The 17,738-nt window shown below is 38.4% G+C and overlaps 2 protein-coding genes across 2 annotated transcripts in view; one reads left to right on the plus strand and one right to left on the minus strand.

The window, feature by feature from the left end:
- The first annotated feature begins 946 nt into the window (after positions 1–946).
- Positions 947–9,656, plus strand: TMEM50A (Transmembrane protein 50A). Its single transcript, XM_051215633.1, has 4 exons — positions 947–1,025; positions 1,068–1,122; positions 6,517–6,741; positions 8,861–9,656. The coding sequence occupies exons 3-4, from the start codon at positions 6,523–6,525 to the stop codon at positions 9,098–9,100; spliced, it is 459 nt and encodes a 152-aa protein (XP_051066163.1). The 5' UTR covers positions 947–1,025; positions 1,068–1,122; positions 6,517–6,522; the 3' UTR covers positions 9,101–9,656.
- Positions 1,171–17,738, minus strand: part of MS3_00007369 (uncharacterized protein) — a 69,423-nt gene continuing 52,855 nt past the window's right edge. Inside the window, exons 23-28 of the mRNA XM_051215634.1 lie at positions 16,132–16,246; positions 14,191–14,318; positions 10,359–10,501; positions 9,562–9,619; positions 8,849–9,463; positions 1,171–4,656 (exon numbers count right to left, since the gene is read on the minus strand). Coding sequence (XP_051066164.1) covers positions 9,402–9,463; positions 9,562–9,619; positions 10,359–10,501; positions 14,191–14,318; positions 16,132–16,246 — 506 coding nt within the window. The 3' untranslated portion in view covers positions 1,171–4,656; positions 8,849–9,401. The remainder of the gene's footprint in view (positions 4,657–8,848; positions 9,464–9,561; positions 9,620–10,358; positions 10,502–14,190; positions 14,319–16,131; positions 16,247–17,738) is intronic.

Below are 17,738 nucleotides of genomic sequence, written 5' to 3' on the forward strand. Positions count from 1 at the left end.
GAGTTGTTTGAATAGACCTTCGTCGAAAGTTCTTGATCCTATTACCTCTCTCATCCGTTGCAACATGTCCGTCGCAGAACCGTGTTGCAGGTCGATGTTATTGAAGAGTTGATCTAACCTTTGTCGATCGATTAGGTCTCCTCGTTTAAGAATCGAGCGTTTTAAGATTTCGTAAGGATCGGAAACATCACTAGTAAACACACTAGGTGTTACGTACCTGTTGAATTCGCGCGGTAGTGCCTTGACTACTGCGAGGAATTGTGCACGTGTGTCGATCACGCCGTGCTCGGAGAAGTCGGCTTCTGCGTAGCAAAACCAGGCTTCGATGTTGTCGGGCCAGAAAGGCATCAGTTGAAACGAAGGCGGGGACAAAGTCTTAAGCTTGAGTACTTTAGGTGTCTGTTCAGTCATGATGAATTATGAAGTACGATAATGAACGGGGGGGAATATATATATATCCAAGAAAAAACACGAAAAAATCACAATGTTTAAAAAAATAAGGCAATGATATATAAAAATCCCGAAAAGGAACAGACTCACGGCTGCAATTAGGTGTACCAGATCACGTCGGTCCCACCAATGATGATGTCGCAGGTATTCAGTGTTTGACAACGCTTTTATCGGTAACACCTAATATAATTCGTTACCACCCAGAGAAATCAAAAGACAGAGTCGAGGAGATCGGAAGAGTGTATTTGGCGATTACCAATATATCGGAATTCTTTGATATAATCTGGCTAACGATTGCGGTAGATGTTGAGAACGGCGTTACCACACGTGATCTGATGCGGATGCATGACCGAGCGCCTTCAGCTAGGTGAGTCCACTAAAACATATGGTCAGCATCCAATGTCGAAAACCTAGAGCTATTTATTTTGGGGATTTGTTTACCGCTACACCCGTTAAGCGAAAGCTTCTTCTATTCCGTCCACAACCATTTGAACCACTTGAACAGTTTAAGAACAATTTCAAAGAACTCGCAACAGGCGCCGATAATCACTGGGTTAATTGCATCTTCGTTGGCCGTAAGTTGACATTCAAGGTATTAAAGGTAATTCTACTGCTAGAATATGTCTGCTTATAACACCTGTTTCTTATCTACTTTATACAACTGGAGGAAAGGTATATTGTACTCACAGATGACAAATTTGGTTGGAACTAGACGTCAGTTTGCGGTCCAAGATTTATGCACTACTTACTAGTCACAGGCTCCTGTTAGAAATCTACGAATTTCTAGCGTTAGAGCTAGTCATATTGGCCTGCTTTGTTCCCTTTGAACAATTTGGCTGTAAATGTTGTAACAGTAGCCGTTATGTACCCAATCTCCTTATTTTGGGGGAAGTATGGTGATGTATATTCAGTGATTTTTGTAAAGACAAAGTAAAAACCGCATTTTCTATGGTACCAACATATGTGGTCGTCATTTTTATCTCCCTTTGAGGTGTCTCGATTCTTACTCCCCCGAGAAGAAAGAGACATTATTGAAAAACGCACTAAAAACTCGTGACTCAAATATCCGTATTCGACCAGATTGGTCGCTTGAGGACCGAATCAAGTGGAAGAATGCTCTTACGGAGTTGAGGACTCACAAATTAAGTGGCGAAAATAACCTTACCATTAAGGGTTTTCGGGTAGTCAGGTCGATACACTAGGTTAATAATAATATACCAAGAGAGTTAACAGTAAATACCCTAGGTGTCTGTCTGCGAGTAAAACCAAGGGTATTTACTGTTAACGCTCTTGGTATATTATTATTAACCTAGTGTATCGATATATCTTGTATAAGCTCCTTTTGCTGGGAACCACAAATCTGGTGGGCTCGTAAGTTTTTTTTCTCGAAACTAATTTTGAGTTCAATCACATAAATTACGGCGTTACTTTCCTCTTGGTTGTAATCATTTTTTGTATATTTGTAATGTACCCTTCCGAAACTGAAGGCACAAGACAGGATAGCATTTCAACAGAGCTACACGCTCTAAACTTGATAAATGTGCCTCCATCCAGTCGATTAAACCCTCGCATTTGGTTTGCACAAGTGGAAGTACAGTTTCAACGTCGTAACATACGCTCACAGACATCAAAATACTCTTTCGTGCTTGGACTACTGCCTACTGAAGTAGCATCTGAGGTATCGGATTTGATAGATAACATTCCTGCATCTAATCCATATGATCAATTGAAGCAGGCCATTATCCAACGTACCTCACTATCAGATGAAAAGAGATTACAACAATTACTGCACGAGTGTGAGTTAGGCGACAAGTCACCTTCCCAATTATTACGCCACATGAGACAATTGGCTGGACCTTATAAAGTTGATGATGCTTTTCTCAAGGAAATTTGGCTACAACGTTTGCCAACAGTAGTTAGGCAAATCCTTTGTGCTTCTCGGGGGAGCAAGGATCGAGACTTTTCAAAAGGAAATAAAAAATGACGACCACATATGTTGGTAATATAGAAAATGCGGTTTTTATTTTGTCTATACAAAAATCACTGAATATACGTCACGCAACAGAAAATTCTGGGGAAAAGGCACAAAAGCATCAAAATAGGGAGATTAGGTATGCATGATATTGTTCAATCATTTCTTGATTACCAAATACGCATTAAGATGTTTTAAAGACTCAGGAAATGTTATCAAAACTTCATTTCCTATCCATCTATATTTACCGACGGATTGTCAGTCAGTCAGTCAGCTACAACGTAGGACCAGGCACATATGTGCATCGGTCCAGGTTGCCATACCGCATCAGCACGAGATGAACACCTGATTCATAGCAGTGGTTAGGTCAAAGGTGGTAATATATAAGAGAAAGATTGCATATAGAGATGTAGTACAAGAAGAAAGAATTGGTTCGTAGAAAGAAAGATATGAAGTGATTTTAATCTCTTAGTTTAAGGGAAGACAGGGAGTGTATACACCGACGCCATTGTGATCGACTCTGAGCCATGTCACCAAGAGTCTCCAACCATTAGTTACGAAAGTCACGCGGACCCCAACCAAGTAGTCTGCATCTACCAACATGGCTCAGACTAGAAGTTAGTGTCTTCAAGCACTGATGCCACGTTTTGGTTTGGCCGCCCCCAACTTTCTTCCAACAATCTCCAATACCGGGTAGCATTGCACGTCGTGGTAGTCGGTGTTCAGGCATACGTAACACGTGGCCCAACCATCTCAGTCGATGAAGATTAACAACCTCACCAGCTGTTTTACCATCATTACCTAATACCCTGCGTCTAACCTCACTATTACTTACCCGGTGATCCCAGCAGATGCCAGCAATATTTCTAAGGCATCTGTGGTCAAATACTAATAGCTTACGAGTGTCTTCTACTCTTAAAGGCCATGTTTCGCTGCCGTAAAGTAAGACAGAACGGACTGCCGCGCAGTATACTCGTCCTTTTATTGATAGACGGATATCTCGCCTTCGCCAAAGGTGACGTAAGTTGGCAAAAGCCAAACGAGCTTTTCGAATCCGTGCTGAGATTTCGTCCGATACCAGCCCATGAGGGCTGATCAGACTTCCAAGATAAGTGAAGTTGCCAACGCGTTCGACTACTTCACTCCCTATCCTTAGTTCAGGTGTTGACGCAGACCAGTCCTGAAGCAACAACTTGCATTTCGAGGGAGAGAAGCGCATTCCAAACATTCTGGCATTGTTACCGACGGATTGTTGGCAGAAACAATACATGTCATCGTTTCTGCGACTGCCTGCCCAACCTCCCGATTTTAGAGAAGGTGCACTAAAAAGTCTTGGGGAAATATAGCAAAAACTACGAAGTTCCTACTGGTGTAAAGTTTTTCCTCAAAATTCCAAGTTATATTGGAGTTTTGGGTTTTTCACAATATCTCCCCAGACTGGCGGGAACTACGAGTTCTTATATGACTTTGGGGAGGAACCTAAAATTTCCCATACTTTCCCCGAAATTCGGAGATCGGACTGACATCGCACCATCTAGCGACAAACGGGTGGACGTGATTTCTAAGGTCCTTCTAGTCTGTAAGAAACTGTCAGGACCGACTGTTCGCTTGTAGATTTTCTACTACTGTTTCTTAGACAAACTGTGGACTCTACCAGATGGAAATCCCTTTCACGACTCTAAGTATTTTTCAGTTTTTATGTACTCATTTAACGTTGTCATCCTTAAAATAAATTAGAAAAAGCCCTTTCATTCAAAATTAATTTTTTATTTATGTGGAACGGGTATACTTGTACTTAATTGAAGGCATAATCGTACAAATGTCGTTGGTAGCGCTGTAGCTTTATTACATCAGTAGTTTACAATCAGACAGTGTAACGCCAGCGAAACCGGACGAAGATGCCACAGGGTCCCCAGATAAACGCCCATAAGACAAGCCCTCTGGAGCGACAGATGGAGAGCGAATTCGTAGTACTTCACTAAAGTCTTGAATACGGGTCTTGGTCTCGGGTAGGCAGCAAACGTCGATATTAAGACTTTCCATAGACATAGCCAGCCCTATCTGTTGTCAGACCTGCATAAGTGTGCGGACGTTGAAGGCAGCCAGTTTGAATGGTGCACGTGGTTTGAGAAAAACTGCTTCAGTGTTCGTATTTGGTGGTAGCATACAATTTTCAACCGAACAGTGACTCGAGAACGTTTAGATAAAACCGAGTTTCCACCATAGGCGAGCTGCTGTATAAATCGAAAAATAAGGATACATAAAGTGGGAATAAAAGAGAGTGAATAAGTGACGTAGTAAATAATAATAATAATATGAATTGTTTGACTGTAAATCGAAGCGAGAATAGAGTTTTCAGTACATACCATCATTTTCATTATATTTGTGTGTGAGCTGTGATAATGACCGGGTGCCCAGACCGAAGTAGGTGGTTTTTATAGTTAGCCACACCACGAGCCTCTGACCTAAAGGTCTAACCCACAAGGCAGTGGAGCAACGTAAGGAGATGCAGTCCTATGGTAGCCGGTGACCAACGATTGGTTCATACGCCATTTGTTCCCTCAGGATACTGGAGCCCATATACACCATTGGTTTGGAATCCGGGTAAAGCGCCGGACATTCGCTTTTCGTCCTCTCATTTTCGTAAACAACACCCCCGCCACGAGAAGGCAGTGAGTAGGACTTCCCTGGCAGAGGCTGTATACGCGTGGCCGTGTGGGAGTTTTTCGGGCGGGCCCGCCCTACTCTCGGTCATAACCAGGGCATTTGGTAGCTTTCATGCTTAAGATCGATACTTGTTGAAATGGTTGCTGGCCGTGCAGTCAGTCAGTCCGTAAAAACGTAGAACTTCGTACGTATGTACATCAGTTCGAGTTGCCACACACCACATTAGCACAGAGATGCAGTGGTCGATTCAAATTCCGTAGTGGTAGAGGTAATAAGAGCATAAGCAGTAATCGGAAAGATTAGTGTTTGGAGATGTTTTTGAGAAGAGAAATAAGATCAAAATTTGGGAGAACACAAAGAGTGTATGCACCTGCGCCATTGCAAACGATTTTGAGCCATGTCATTCAGGGTCTCTAACCATCGGTTGCTATCGTCTCCTGGCCGGGCAAAAACCTTGCTGTTAAAACTACAGTTTCTAATCCTTCTGAATTCCGGTCAGTAACACTTATCCATATCCTTAGGAAAACAACGAGATGTATTTTAAATCTGATTTCATCGAAAAATAAACTATCGTTCTAAATTCGGTGATATCATCTGCCCGAATGTCTTAATTGATTAGATAATTGTTGGGATATTCAGAAAAATATCCCAAAAATTATTCTGTTAAGTCTAACGCTATCCTTGGACTTGGGATGGTGTCATTTCCTCATTGGTCAATATTCATTTAACGTGTCATTTTCTTACTGGTCAATATTGTACAATGTTATTTCCTATTTTATGGTACGATGTGGTTTGTTTGACTGGTATATAAACAAAGTATGTTTGACATATAACGATTCATATCTCAGAGGCTAGGACTTGCGTTCTGGATTCAACTGGCTGGGCTAGACAGCGAAGCAGGGCCAATCGAGACTCTAGGTCGTTCGTACGTGTTTTACGTGTCATTGATCCGATCGATAATACGCTGCTCCATAATCTGCAGTCACACACGCGTTACAACAATAATGTAGGCAACAACGAAGTACAAATTCGTTTACTTGGTTTGACTGTACTTTTCCTGTCTCAGCCATAAAAATCGAGTACTAGGTGCAAATGTACTAACCCAGTTTGTCACATTTAATATGAACATTGTAAAAGGAAGTTATGATACAAAACAAAAAAGCAGCCTTACTCGTAGTAGCGATAAGTATAAAATTTAAGTACAAATAATCTACTTTATTTAGCGAGTATCTTACGCCTAACCTCAGCATACAATAACACTGCCCTGCCTTATTGCAATCGACATTGGAACATATCCCCCTTTCAGATACTAAATGAAGTACTATTTATTGCATACTAGTATTCGTCAGTTATTTGCTACGTAATATTGTCGAAATTCGAGCTTTTTTTTATCTAGCTAACTATTGTTTTTTTTACTGAACACCAAGTAAACAATGTCCATTTTTGACCAATTTCGAGATATTGAACCTGATCGCATCCGCAATAGCATAGTATCAATTATTGCAGGATTTTTATTTGCATTAGGCTGGTGGATAGCAATTGACGCAGCTGTACTTTTCGCTGAAAACAATTCTTTACCTAATGCATATCATACAGCTGGAGTATTCAGCACCATTGCTTTCATATTAATTAACAGTGTTCCTAACGGAGTGGTAAGTTCTAACTATTGGAAATTAATGGTTTGCTAAAGTAGTTTTCATTTCTTAAATGATTGTTTGAAATATGTGTAAACCATAACTAATTCACCAAATACAGGTTTTTCTAGCCGGATTGATATTTACTCGAAATAAACCTCGATTCCATACCTAACGTTTCCCTCATCATCATTTAGTTCAGTGAAACTGCTTACCCGAGACCTAATCTTAGCCATCTAAGACATGTAAGTACAGGTAGAAATATGTTTCCCCTCAGGTATATTCGTGAAGTTATTTAGCTGTTGAGAGCTTGAAAGAAACTGAAGCAAATTTCTGAAAACTTTGCCGATACATTTGGACTTTTGACTTCAGTCAACCATAACAAACTTATTTTCATTTGAATCCACCGAAGCAAATTGGAATATGTTTTGCGACACTTAAGAGGGATTTTACAACACTTGAAACAGGTTTGAAAAGTTCTTTTTGGGGATTTATTTCGAATAAAGATCAGTTATATCATTCCTGTTACTCTACATATCACCATGAATATTTAAACTAATCTCTTTAGTAAATGTTAGAGTCGACATTGGAGATAAGGGTGACTATTGATATACTCTTTTGTTGAAGCAAAGGATAATTGCCAACTATACGGATGCTACAAAACTGAGGCCAGACACGTCTCATCCTGCAAATAAGTGACCTGGCGCTGCCTCTCAGCAATAATCGGCCATGCAGAGTTCGGTTGTTGACATGTGCTACTAAAATAACAACCGGAGTTAATGTGTTCGCAAAGCTCTAAAATATCATCAGGTACTGAGGTGATATAAATAGATTATGTCTGTTAATGGTAATCGATGGATAAAATGTCAGGGGTCGTTCATCATGTCAGTACGGTGGTTGTAGCAAGAGTTAATAGTACCATACCCAGCGGCTATTGACTAGCAAGTCTCAAGGTTTGGAGCGCCTAAGAAGTCATACTGACTTGGGGGTATTGTTGAGTATGTTCTGTTCGCTTATCCATTTAACTAGATTTGTGCAAACTTACTGCATTTTTACGACCTCTTTCCAATATTTCATTCCTGTCCCATTTATAACCAATATACTTTTCGTTCATCCTTAGTCACTGACACTATTCCAGTGCCTTACTCTTCATTATATTCAGGTCGTTCCGTGATTGATTTCCTTTTTATGAAAGACTTAGACATGATTATTTTAATCCCTTGTGTCCTAAACGTACGGATTTCTTGCTCTAGTTGTTTAGTTTGCTTTGCCATTTCATATGGCTATTCACCAGTCATTGTTGTGATCATTTTGTGTTTGGTAGATTTCCTAGAGTAGGAAACACTGGTTAAAGTACTACATTTGTGACAGTTGAGACGTCGCTGTTTTGGTCTGGATATTGCCGAATTTATTTAATGCCAACAATATTAATAACTTGAAGTTGTGTATATAAACGTACAGTCTGCCTTAAGCGAGACGCTATAAATCGACTTATCAAACAATACCGAACAAGTTATATGGAAATACATCAAATATGTATGACTGCATTGTTTAAGATTTCAAGCTTGTCAGAACTTAACGCCGAGATTTTAGCTAAACGCTTTATTGGGCTGTGTATGATACTACCACTGCGCGATTTGAACCAACGACTCAACCACCCAATACGCAACAACATAGATTCGCATTACTTCCGGTAAGGGGAACTTGTACTCGGAAGTTATTTCCCGTTGTATATGATATTGATCACCTGTAGTTATTGAAAGAAATACTCAGAGTGTCGTGCAGAATCATTAGCCATAAATGCAAGTCTCAGGGACGGATATATCTAGTTTCTCCGCGATGTTGAAAAGCTATTCCTCTAAATGATTTTAGTCGAAAGTAGAATTCCTCAACATATCATATGGACACTAATTCTCATGTTGTAGATTTGCAGATTAGGTGGACACTTTTTGTGTTGTTGAGCTATCTGAGCTAGGTTACTTAATTGCAGAATTCTCATTACCGTTTTGGCTAACATCATCGGCTTTTACCTCAGGTAGTTCCAATTTGTGTTTAATTGTTAATATATGAAAAAGAACAAAGTAAACTTTACAAAAACGTAAGTGGCTATTAACTTTCCTCTTACCTTTTTTATTAGTTGAGAGATGAATTTTCAGACAGTCGTATCGGTCGTCGTGGAGCACTTATATGCCTATTTTTCGCTTTCTCAATGGCATTTAGTAGTACAATAGCTGCATGTTGGATACTATTTGGAGGTTATATCGCTGTAGATAAAACACCAGTATGGCCAGGTGTAGCTATACTATTACAAAATCTACTAATTTGTATATCATCAATTTTATTCAAATTTGGCAGAAAAGATCTTAGTGATTTCTAATCTGCTCATTTTAAAAATATTATTCTCACTTGATTGCTCACTCATCGATTCATTTAATAACATTATCGTCATAGTACCAAATGAACAATGAATTCAATGAAAAAGCATTTCCTCATTTCATTTACTTCTTGAAAAAAATATTTTTATTTTCCAATGAAAAAAATTACTTCAAATAAAGTGTAAACGTTTTTGTTTTTTGTTGTAACTGTGTGTGTACGTGTGTGCAATTATGTGTTTGACATAATTAAACTTTAATACCACATTTGAGAACATATCTATTGTATTCAATTAAACAATACATTCAATACATACAACATTCAATAATAGTCCTTTTCATTTTCGGTGGAAAACATAAAAATGCCTCTAAAATAAAAATAAAAAGTTTTAAATAAAAGTTAAGTAATGTATGTGTCGGTGTGCACATGTTCTGCTGTTATTTTATGAATGATTATTCCACTTACCTTGAATGGGATATTTTTTTCGGCCGAAAAATTGTTGTTCATTTTCTTCTGCAATACACTGAGGATGAATAATTCAATAAAAATGTAGGTAGATAACATTCAGTTAAGATGTTACATAAAGAAAAAAATTCAGGTGTTTAGCGGCATTATATTTTCTTGCATTGTGTAGAATTTAGTATATCTCAGAAAAAGAGCTAAACGATAGTCTTACAATACTTTGTTGTGAAGAGGAAAATAATACTTCTCTTCTATAATGCTAGTCGACGATTACCAGTCGCACAGGATACATAGTAATATACTGAAGAGATTGATTTGTAGATTATGTCTCTGACAACATAGATATCTAGAGTAAACACTTGCAGTAATCCTATGTTGACCATATCACACAGATATCGCTGTTAGATTAAATATGGTTTAGAGCTGAGCACATAAAAACACATGTAATAATGCCTTATAGATACACAAATAACTTCGCAATATATTTTGAACGCATCTATCAAAAGTATAGGAGAATCCCGAGTGAAACTGTTTTACTGTTTTAACAATTTTATCAGCTTTTAAGATCGACAACGGAAATTCTAGTAGTTTTGAAGCAGTTCACAAAGTGTCTGTCAACTTGAAATTCGTATGAAACGTGCTCAGATTGAAGTACGTTAAGCGCGATCTTCGAAATCATGGCCTATCGTTCGAAAATCATATGTTTCTTTTTAACAAATAAGAGCTATTAACATGTTAGAAGTATTTCTTAATTTGTTAGCTTTAGGTGAATAAATAGAAAAATCTTGATTTGTACCTACTTTGCCAGTTATCCAATCATCCCATATAGATGACAATCCTTGTTTCTGCTTCCTTAATAAGTCATTAGTTGAGCATATCAGCGTACGACCCTCTCCAAACATGTTTGTATACCAAAATTCCGTAAGCGAGTTCATAACTTCGTCTACCAAAAGAGAATAGCGAATTTATTTAGATTTTAAATGTCATCAAATATATAAAATCTGGTCATTAAGCCTACAATATGAAAGTTAATCCAAATATTTTATTAGGAAAAAACATCCTCCGCGGCAATATTGTCTTTCTTTAGAGAAGAGGTTGCATAGAATGAAGTTGTTTAGAAAAAGCTAGGAAAATTATCTACGGTTACAGATAAAAATGATTGCATAAAAGTGCACCTTGTGACTGGGTATCACAGTGGACAAATATAACAACGACACAAACAATGTTTCAATGAATAGGAAATTAAATTTCTGACGTTTCGCTACCTAGTTGCAAGTGGTTTTTTCTTTAGGAAACAGCTGTTTTTTAATTAAAAAAAATTGAAAATAGTACAAGAAACAAACAGATTAGATCGAATATTTAATGTATATAAATACGTCTGATCGCGCTGTCATTTTATAAAGGTAGTCATGCAACGTAGAACATGACACATGCATTGGTTCAACTTGTCATACCACATTAACACAGCGAGTTAAAATCTCAGAATCAGTAGTGAAAAGAGTATTTCGTGACTCAGGACGAACGTACTTAACGTTTACGATCGTCTCAAGTAGGCGATTCTTAGACATTTCCCGTTTAGAGAGGGACGTTTAAAAACACTTAGCATGTCACCCCCCTGGGCGACGCTAAACCGAGCCACCACCTCACGCGCCTGAAATCTCGCAGGACCTATGACAGCAGACTCTGAACTAGTTAAAGAATTGTGACTCGAATCCCTACCTGAAAGTATACAACCAACCGTTACGGCTTTGCCCGAGGACACCCCACCTAACCAGCGGGCCCTAACAGCAGATAAGATACTGGCAAGGATCAGTATTCGAGACAACTATATAGTTGCCTCAACATCTCGTTCGAACGTAGACCTCGACGCTAGTCGCCTTTCGGCTCAAGGTGATAGGGGTGGTTGTATTCATACACGTCTAAATTTCCGAAATCGTTCCGATACACCCAAACCCTACGTCCCTCGATCCAGGTCACGCTCTCGTAAAGCCGTAACCACTCGCCCAACGCGGGCATCTTCCAAGCCATGCTGAAAGGCTGCTTCGGAAGCGAGTGCGGGTCGGTGCTGGTTCCACCGTACCTTCGGGTCCGGTGCCTGCCGTTGTCGAACCCCTTGCTCATGAAAGGCGGGAAACTCCCGAGCCGGAGAGTAAATGCGGCCATACTCGCCAGCCCCTCACCCCAGGCTGGCCGTTTATTTTATGTGCACGATTATCGCACTAACGCTAGGTACCTAGTCGGTATAAGTGCCCAAGTTTCTGTCGTACCTATTGGTAACAGTATGTCACAAGCTATGATACTTCGACTACGCGCTGCGAATGGCTCAGCCATTCCTACCTATGGTACACGACATCTCACGGTCAACCGATGACAGTATCCATGGACGTTCATCGCTGCCGATGTTCTCACAGCCATACTCGGTATTGATTTCCTACAGCACTATAAATTACTAGTCGGTTCACGTAGGCTGCAGCTAGTCGATACTTCGTCGAACAGTAAATTCATGGGCTTTAGAGTTCAAACAAACGCGTACTTGATCTTAGGCGTATTTCATTTGCGTGACGATATATTCCACGCTTTATTCGAGAAATTCCCCCAACTAACTAAACCTCTTGAGGAGGTCCCATCAGCATGGTACACCACATAGTCACTCGCGGACCCCTAGTCACAGCAAAACCACACCGACTGGCACCGGACAACTTAGCTTTCGCTAAACATTAGCTTGACAATTTACTAGCTACTGGTATTATTCGTCCTCCTCACAGTCCCTGGACCTCACCTCTTCACATGGTGCGCAAAAAGGATGGGGTTAGTTGGAGAGCATGCGGCGACTACCGAGCATTAAGCGTAGTTACACGTTTTGATAACTACCCCATCCCCCACATACACGGCACCACTCAAGGGCACGACTATCTTTTCTAAGATCGATCTGGTACGAGCATATCATTCGGTCCAAGTCGCTCTTGAAGACATCGATTCCTTTCGGTCTGTTTGAGTTCCTACGAATGCCATTTGGCTTACGGAATGCTGCTCAAACTTTTCAAAGGCTTATCGATAGCATAGCACGAGACTTAGATTTTGTTCAAGTCTATATTGATGACCTACCTGTTAATCGCATCATCAAACGTAGATGAACATTAGCAACACCTAACACTCCTATTCCAGCGCCTTTTGGACAATGGAATGATAGTCAACCCGGACAAGTGTGAACTAGGCAAACCAGAAATAAAATTCTTAGGTCACATTATTAAGCAAGAGGGTATTTTACCTTGTGAGGACAAAGTACGTGCAATAATGGAGTACACCGTACCATCCACACTCAAAGAAATGAAGGCATTTATCGGTTTGGTTAACTTCTACCGACGTTTCATCCCATACGCAGCAGAATGGTTACGACCATTAACCGACTTACTTCGCGGTAATCCACGCAAATTGGAATTGAACGATACCGCGCTTACTGAATTGTCAGAGACCAAAACGGCTCTGGCTCAAGTCACACTCCTTGGCGAAAGCTGGCCTGGTCACCGACGCCCTTGTCAACACACTCAGTCGATGTTCTGGCTACGAATATGTCTGGTATACGTATGGTCTCGAATTTAGTTGTTATGGTCGCTTTTGTTTTCTTGGCTCAATGTGGTTCCATCCTACGTCTGCAGAACTTTCTGATCCGGACCCCTACGAACGCAATCCTCGGATTCTGGATACAAACCACTCTGGTGTAGTACGCTAATTCGAGCAACAAATACATCACGTTCCTCCTGGTACTGTTCTACGTAAAAGACCTTCGGTGGCAACTCGAGGATCAACAACTGCTTCCTGTTCTGCCAACCCTTTCGTCCTACAATCACATGTTTGCTGATCAGTCCCACGAACGAAACTGCTACGTATCGAAAGTGTAAACCCTTTCTAGCGGGGGGCTCCTGTAATGACCTAATTTTATGAAGAGAATGCGATTGCTATAATGGAAACAATTATTGTTATAACCAATTGTACCAGTGATTGTTTTACTGTACCTGTTTGTTTAAGTGTACTAAACATACACATTCTACCGTTGACTGTGACCTTGGGCGAACTCGGTTACGCTCAGTACTTCCCATTGTACTCTTTGGCACGATCTCAGTATTCTTTCGATACCACGAGATTGCTAACAAGTATATCTTATTACAACCGTTAGCTGCTTTCTGGTTTTTGACATACGAAGGGATCTAACCTAATAACTGGCACGTAGTCTCAGTGTAGTGGTGATCATAGTCAACCGCGACTCGACGCCACGCTACAACGCTACAGTTCGAAAATAAGATGAAATAATCACAGAATAAGAAGAATGAAGTCATACTGGAACGCAAAATTTAAGGGAAGGTAAAATGAATGCAGTTGTATCACTCTCATCGATTTTGAGCTATGGACTGCTCGAGGCCTCCGATCATTGATCGGAATTATCAAATAAACTTCAACCGGTTAGTCTACACATTAGACTTACAATTATGCGTAGCACATGTACCAGTCACCCCGGTCGATAAGAACGCATAACCGATAAAACACATTTGCTTAGTATCCTATGCGTAACTTGATTATTGCGTATTCAATTATTTCACTAAGTAAAAATGTAAAGTCAAATAAATAAAATCTTACTGGCAAGTGATTGACCCAATTCTATTGACTGAGTCAGTTCATGTAATAGACCAACTTCTTCGTATTTACTACCCGGTTTTGAACTCCATTTCTTTGCTTCTTGTTTTCGTTTAGCTTTCATTGAACGTCTTTATCGGAACAAAAACAGAGTGAGCGTATATAACTAACCACATTGAAAAGAAATTTATGAGATTTTCCTCAGTATGTATACATATTATATGCACTATACAATGGGTGTAGTGTTTACTTATATCATAAATATAATGGTTGAATTTCTTTGGGCTGTAAAAACTGACAAAATTGAGAGGTATGTATTTATGTTTAACAGATTACTGTCTACTCAGATTTACAAAATGTTGTTGTTGGAGCAGTAAGTGGTTTAATCATTCAAGCAGTTGAGCTTTGACTAACGAGTTAATGGTTCGAAATCTGCTCTACTTAGTTCAATTTAGGTAGCCAGACATTAAAATTAGTCCTCATATGTACATATAAGTTTGGCACAAACCGGGATACAGAACTCGTACTTAGTAAATAAAATGGTAGGTTTGTTGTCCATTAAAAAATGCCCATGAAGAGACATTATATTAATTTATAAAGTTAACAATCACTAGTCTCAATGGTGTAAAAAACATGCCAGACTGAAATGTTGAATAAGAAACTTAACTGTTTCAAGTTTATGCTAGTCAGTCAGTCAGTAACAATGTAGAACTTCGTACTTATGCTAACCCAAGCAGGTTCAGTATTTTCTCATTCTAATATGAAACTCTTCATTCTTACTTATTTCTCCCTAGCTTTTTTCCTGTACAATTCCAAATACCAGCATTTTAAGCTGATAAAATACCCGCGTATATGACTAGGTTGTAATAAACTGTTTCAACAGCCGAAAAATAATAAGGCTCCCGAGCAGTTATGACTTACTACATACTATTAATCATGGATATCATTTGATGATGGAGTATGAGCAAGGAAATATAAGTCTCCGTTCAAATAAATAATCTTATATCCGAAAAAGATTAAATGAATGGTAACTTCCAGGAATTACTTATGGATTATATATATATACCACTTTCGTCATAAGCTTTAATTTGACCCGTTAATTACTTTTATACGACCTACTATTCTTAATTTATTCTCAATCTATTAGTTACAGTCTCCTATACTCACAGCCACTTTTGGATTGATCTTATATAATTGGTATTTTTCATTTTGTGGTGCGATTTGGTTTGGTCTGCTTTTATATAAAATACGTATGTCTGAAATTTAATATTCATATAGTGAGGGCTAATTATTGTGTTTCGAACTTAACGAAGACGGTAAAGCGAGAAAGTTTTGCATTGAAGACCTATGAAGATTTAGAATTTTCTAGAAGGCTACTAATGCTGGTTGATATGTCAGGGACAAGGTCATAGAAGTCGATATTCTGATTGGTGGTTTTGTCACCTGATATTAGATAGGGCCATAAGAAATGATACTAATGATAAAAAGTGAAGTAAGAATTATACTTACCAAAAATATGTTTGTAACCGAAACAGTGTTGAAGATAGTTACATCAATCATATTTATTAGGTATTTTTAAAACACCGAGGTATTGATTAACCTTGAAATGATAGTTTGGCTGTCCGCTTAAAGCTGAATCATTACAGTTGTTACTGAGAGAAATAAGTATTTTAAGCATGGAATATTTTTCAAAACACCAACTCTTAGTAAATTTTAAAAAAAGCTACATCGTTGTGATTCATTTGTTACTACGGTGACAAATGAAAATATAAAATATAAAGTATTGACTATTCCATTGTAAGATCTCATTAAAGAAAACTCATCCTAATGAGTCGTAGATTCATTCATATGTGTATCTTACACTTTGTTTGTTCAAACAACGAAAACGTAAGAGATTATTCAGTACACTGCACTACATTATTGAAGTGTAAAAATTAAGCTTACCCGGATTTTTTTGATCCTGACGTTCGCAAACTTATTTGGCTCATTGAACTGGTTATACTATCTCCCGACATACTACTTGTATCTGAATTGATATCAGATTCAGAAAAGTTATCATCTAGAAGAGATTTTTTAGAGAAGAACACAAATAACAGTATGAAATTTATCATTTAGTTTCTCTATAAGTAATCTTTAAGAAATATCTATTCTTGAATAATAAATAGGAACTTTCGTCTAAATTTGAACGAATATTTTCACAATATTTGGGCGTCGAGTTAATGTGATACATTAAAGAGGAAGAATGTATTTGTAAAATCTCAGCGAAAGAATTTGAAGTAAATCCAACGTTTCGTCTGGTAATCTGGTCCAAACGTTTTCACGGAAAATATTTCCCTCTTTAATATCTATTCTTTCTAGTAATTACTGATATATGCATTGATTAGTAATTAAGTGGTAACTAATACCGTGTTTACCTGGTTCTACTTTGTGCTGGTTGAATCCTACCGATCGAGTTCCAATGTGGCTAGTCATTGGTTTAAGTGACTCGACATGGCGTGCACTACAGTTTGATATTAGGTGGTCGGATTTAGTCAACTGGAAACTCTGGACCTAAATTTCATGCTAATTATCATTCATCAGCAAGGTAAATCTGAAATGAAGACTATTATTAATGATCACGTTATGCATTTATAAAAACTAGTTAATTACAAAACCAAATAGTTATCTATGTAATCCAAAAGCTTCGATTAGAATTCTACTTAATACTGAAATTCAGTTCTTTTTAGCCATTTATCAAGCAATAAATTTGTCAAAACTGTAATCCCTTCGTTTTCCGTCATTGTTTTAGACTGTCTTTATCAATGACGTTGTTGTTACTAAATGTATGACCGATAGTGTGACAACTTCTAGCTAGGATTTAACTTTCTTCCCCTATATTTGTTGGCACGACAGAGTCATGACTGTTGCGTGCTCTGGTCATGCTCCAAGCAGAATCCGCGGTTTGGTCCATTTCCAACCAGTCACCGATCGCCATCAATTCGAGATACTACAAGTTTCTTATGTAAATTCAATACAGAGTCTAATGTATTTACTCCTGCATTCTTTGTTGTATATTGTACATACAGTTCACTGTTAGTTCTGGTTCTGGGAACGATTGATTAGAAAAATATCATGAGTCAGGGAATAACAGACAACATAAAAAGTTACAAAAAAAGGGAATTTGTCTTTTTTTTCAATTCATACGATAATCAATACTTCGAGAGTGTTCAACTATATCAGTAAACCGAATCACACAAGCTTGGCAAGTAAGTGTATCGATTTAGTTTGTTTCAACATCATGACTATTGTTCTTTATTACAATGAAAGGAATGATTAAGTAAAAACATTAAAACTACAGTATGAGGATATAGAAAGACATGTTAGGCATTAGAAAATTAAGTAAGTATATCCGAATCATTGGTATCGATTTCAAAGTACATACTTTTACATACGCTACAAATTTAATATGGATGACCCTAAAAAAGGTCAAATCAGCATTCATTTACTTCATATTTATAATGCATCCTAATTATATGTTAATTAGTGCAAAACTCATCAAAATGACTCAATTT

This window comes from Schistosoma haematobium, chromosome 4, assembly GCF_000699445.3.
Source record: "Schistosoma haematobium chromosome 4, whole genome shotgun sequence".
NCBI classification, from domain to species: domain Eukaryota; kingdom Metazoa; phylum Platyhelminthes; class Trematoda; order Strigeidida; family Schistosomatidae; genus Schistosoma; species Schistosoma haematobium.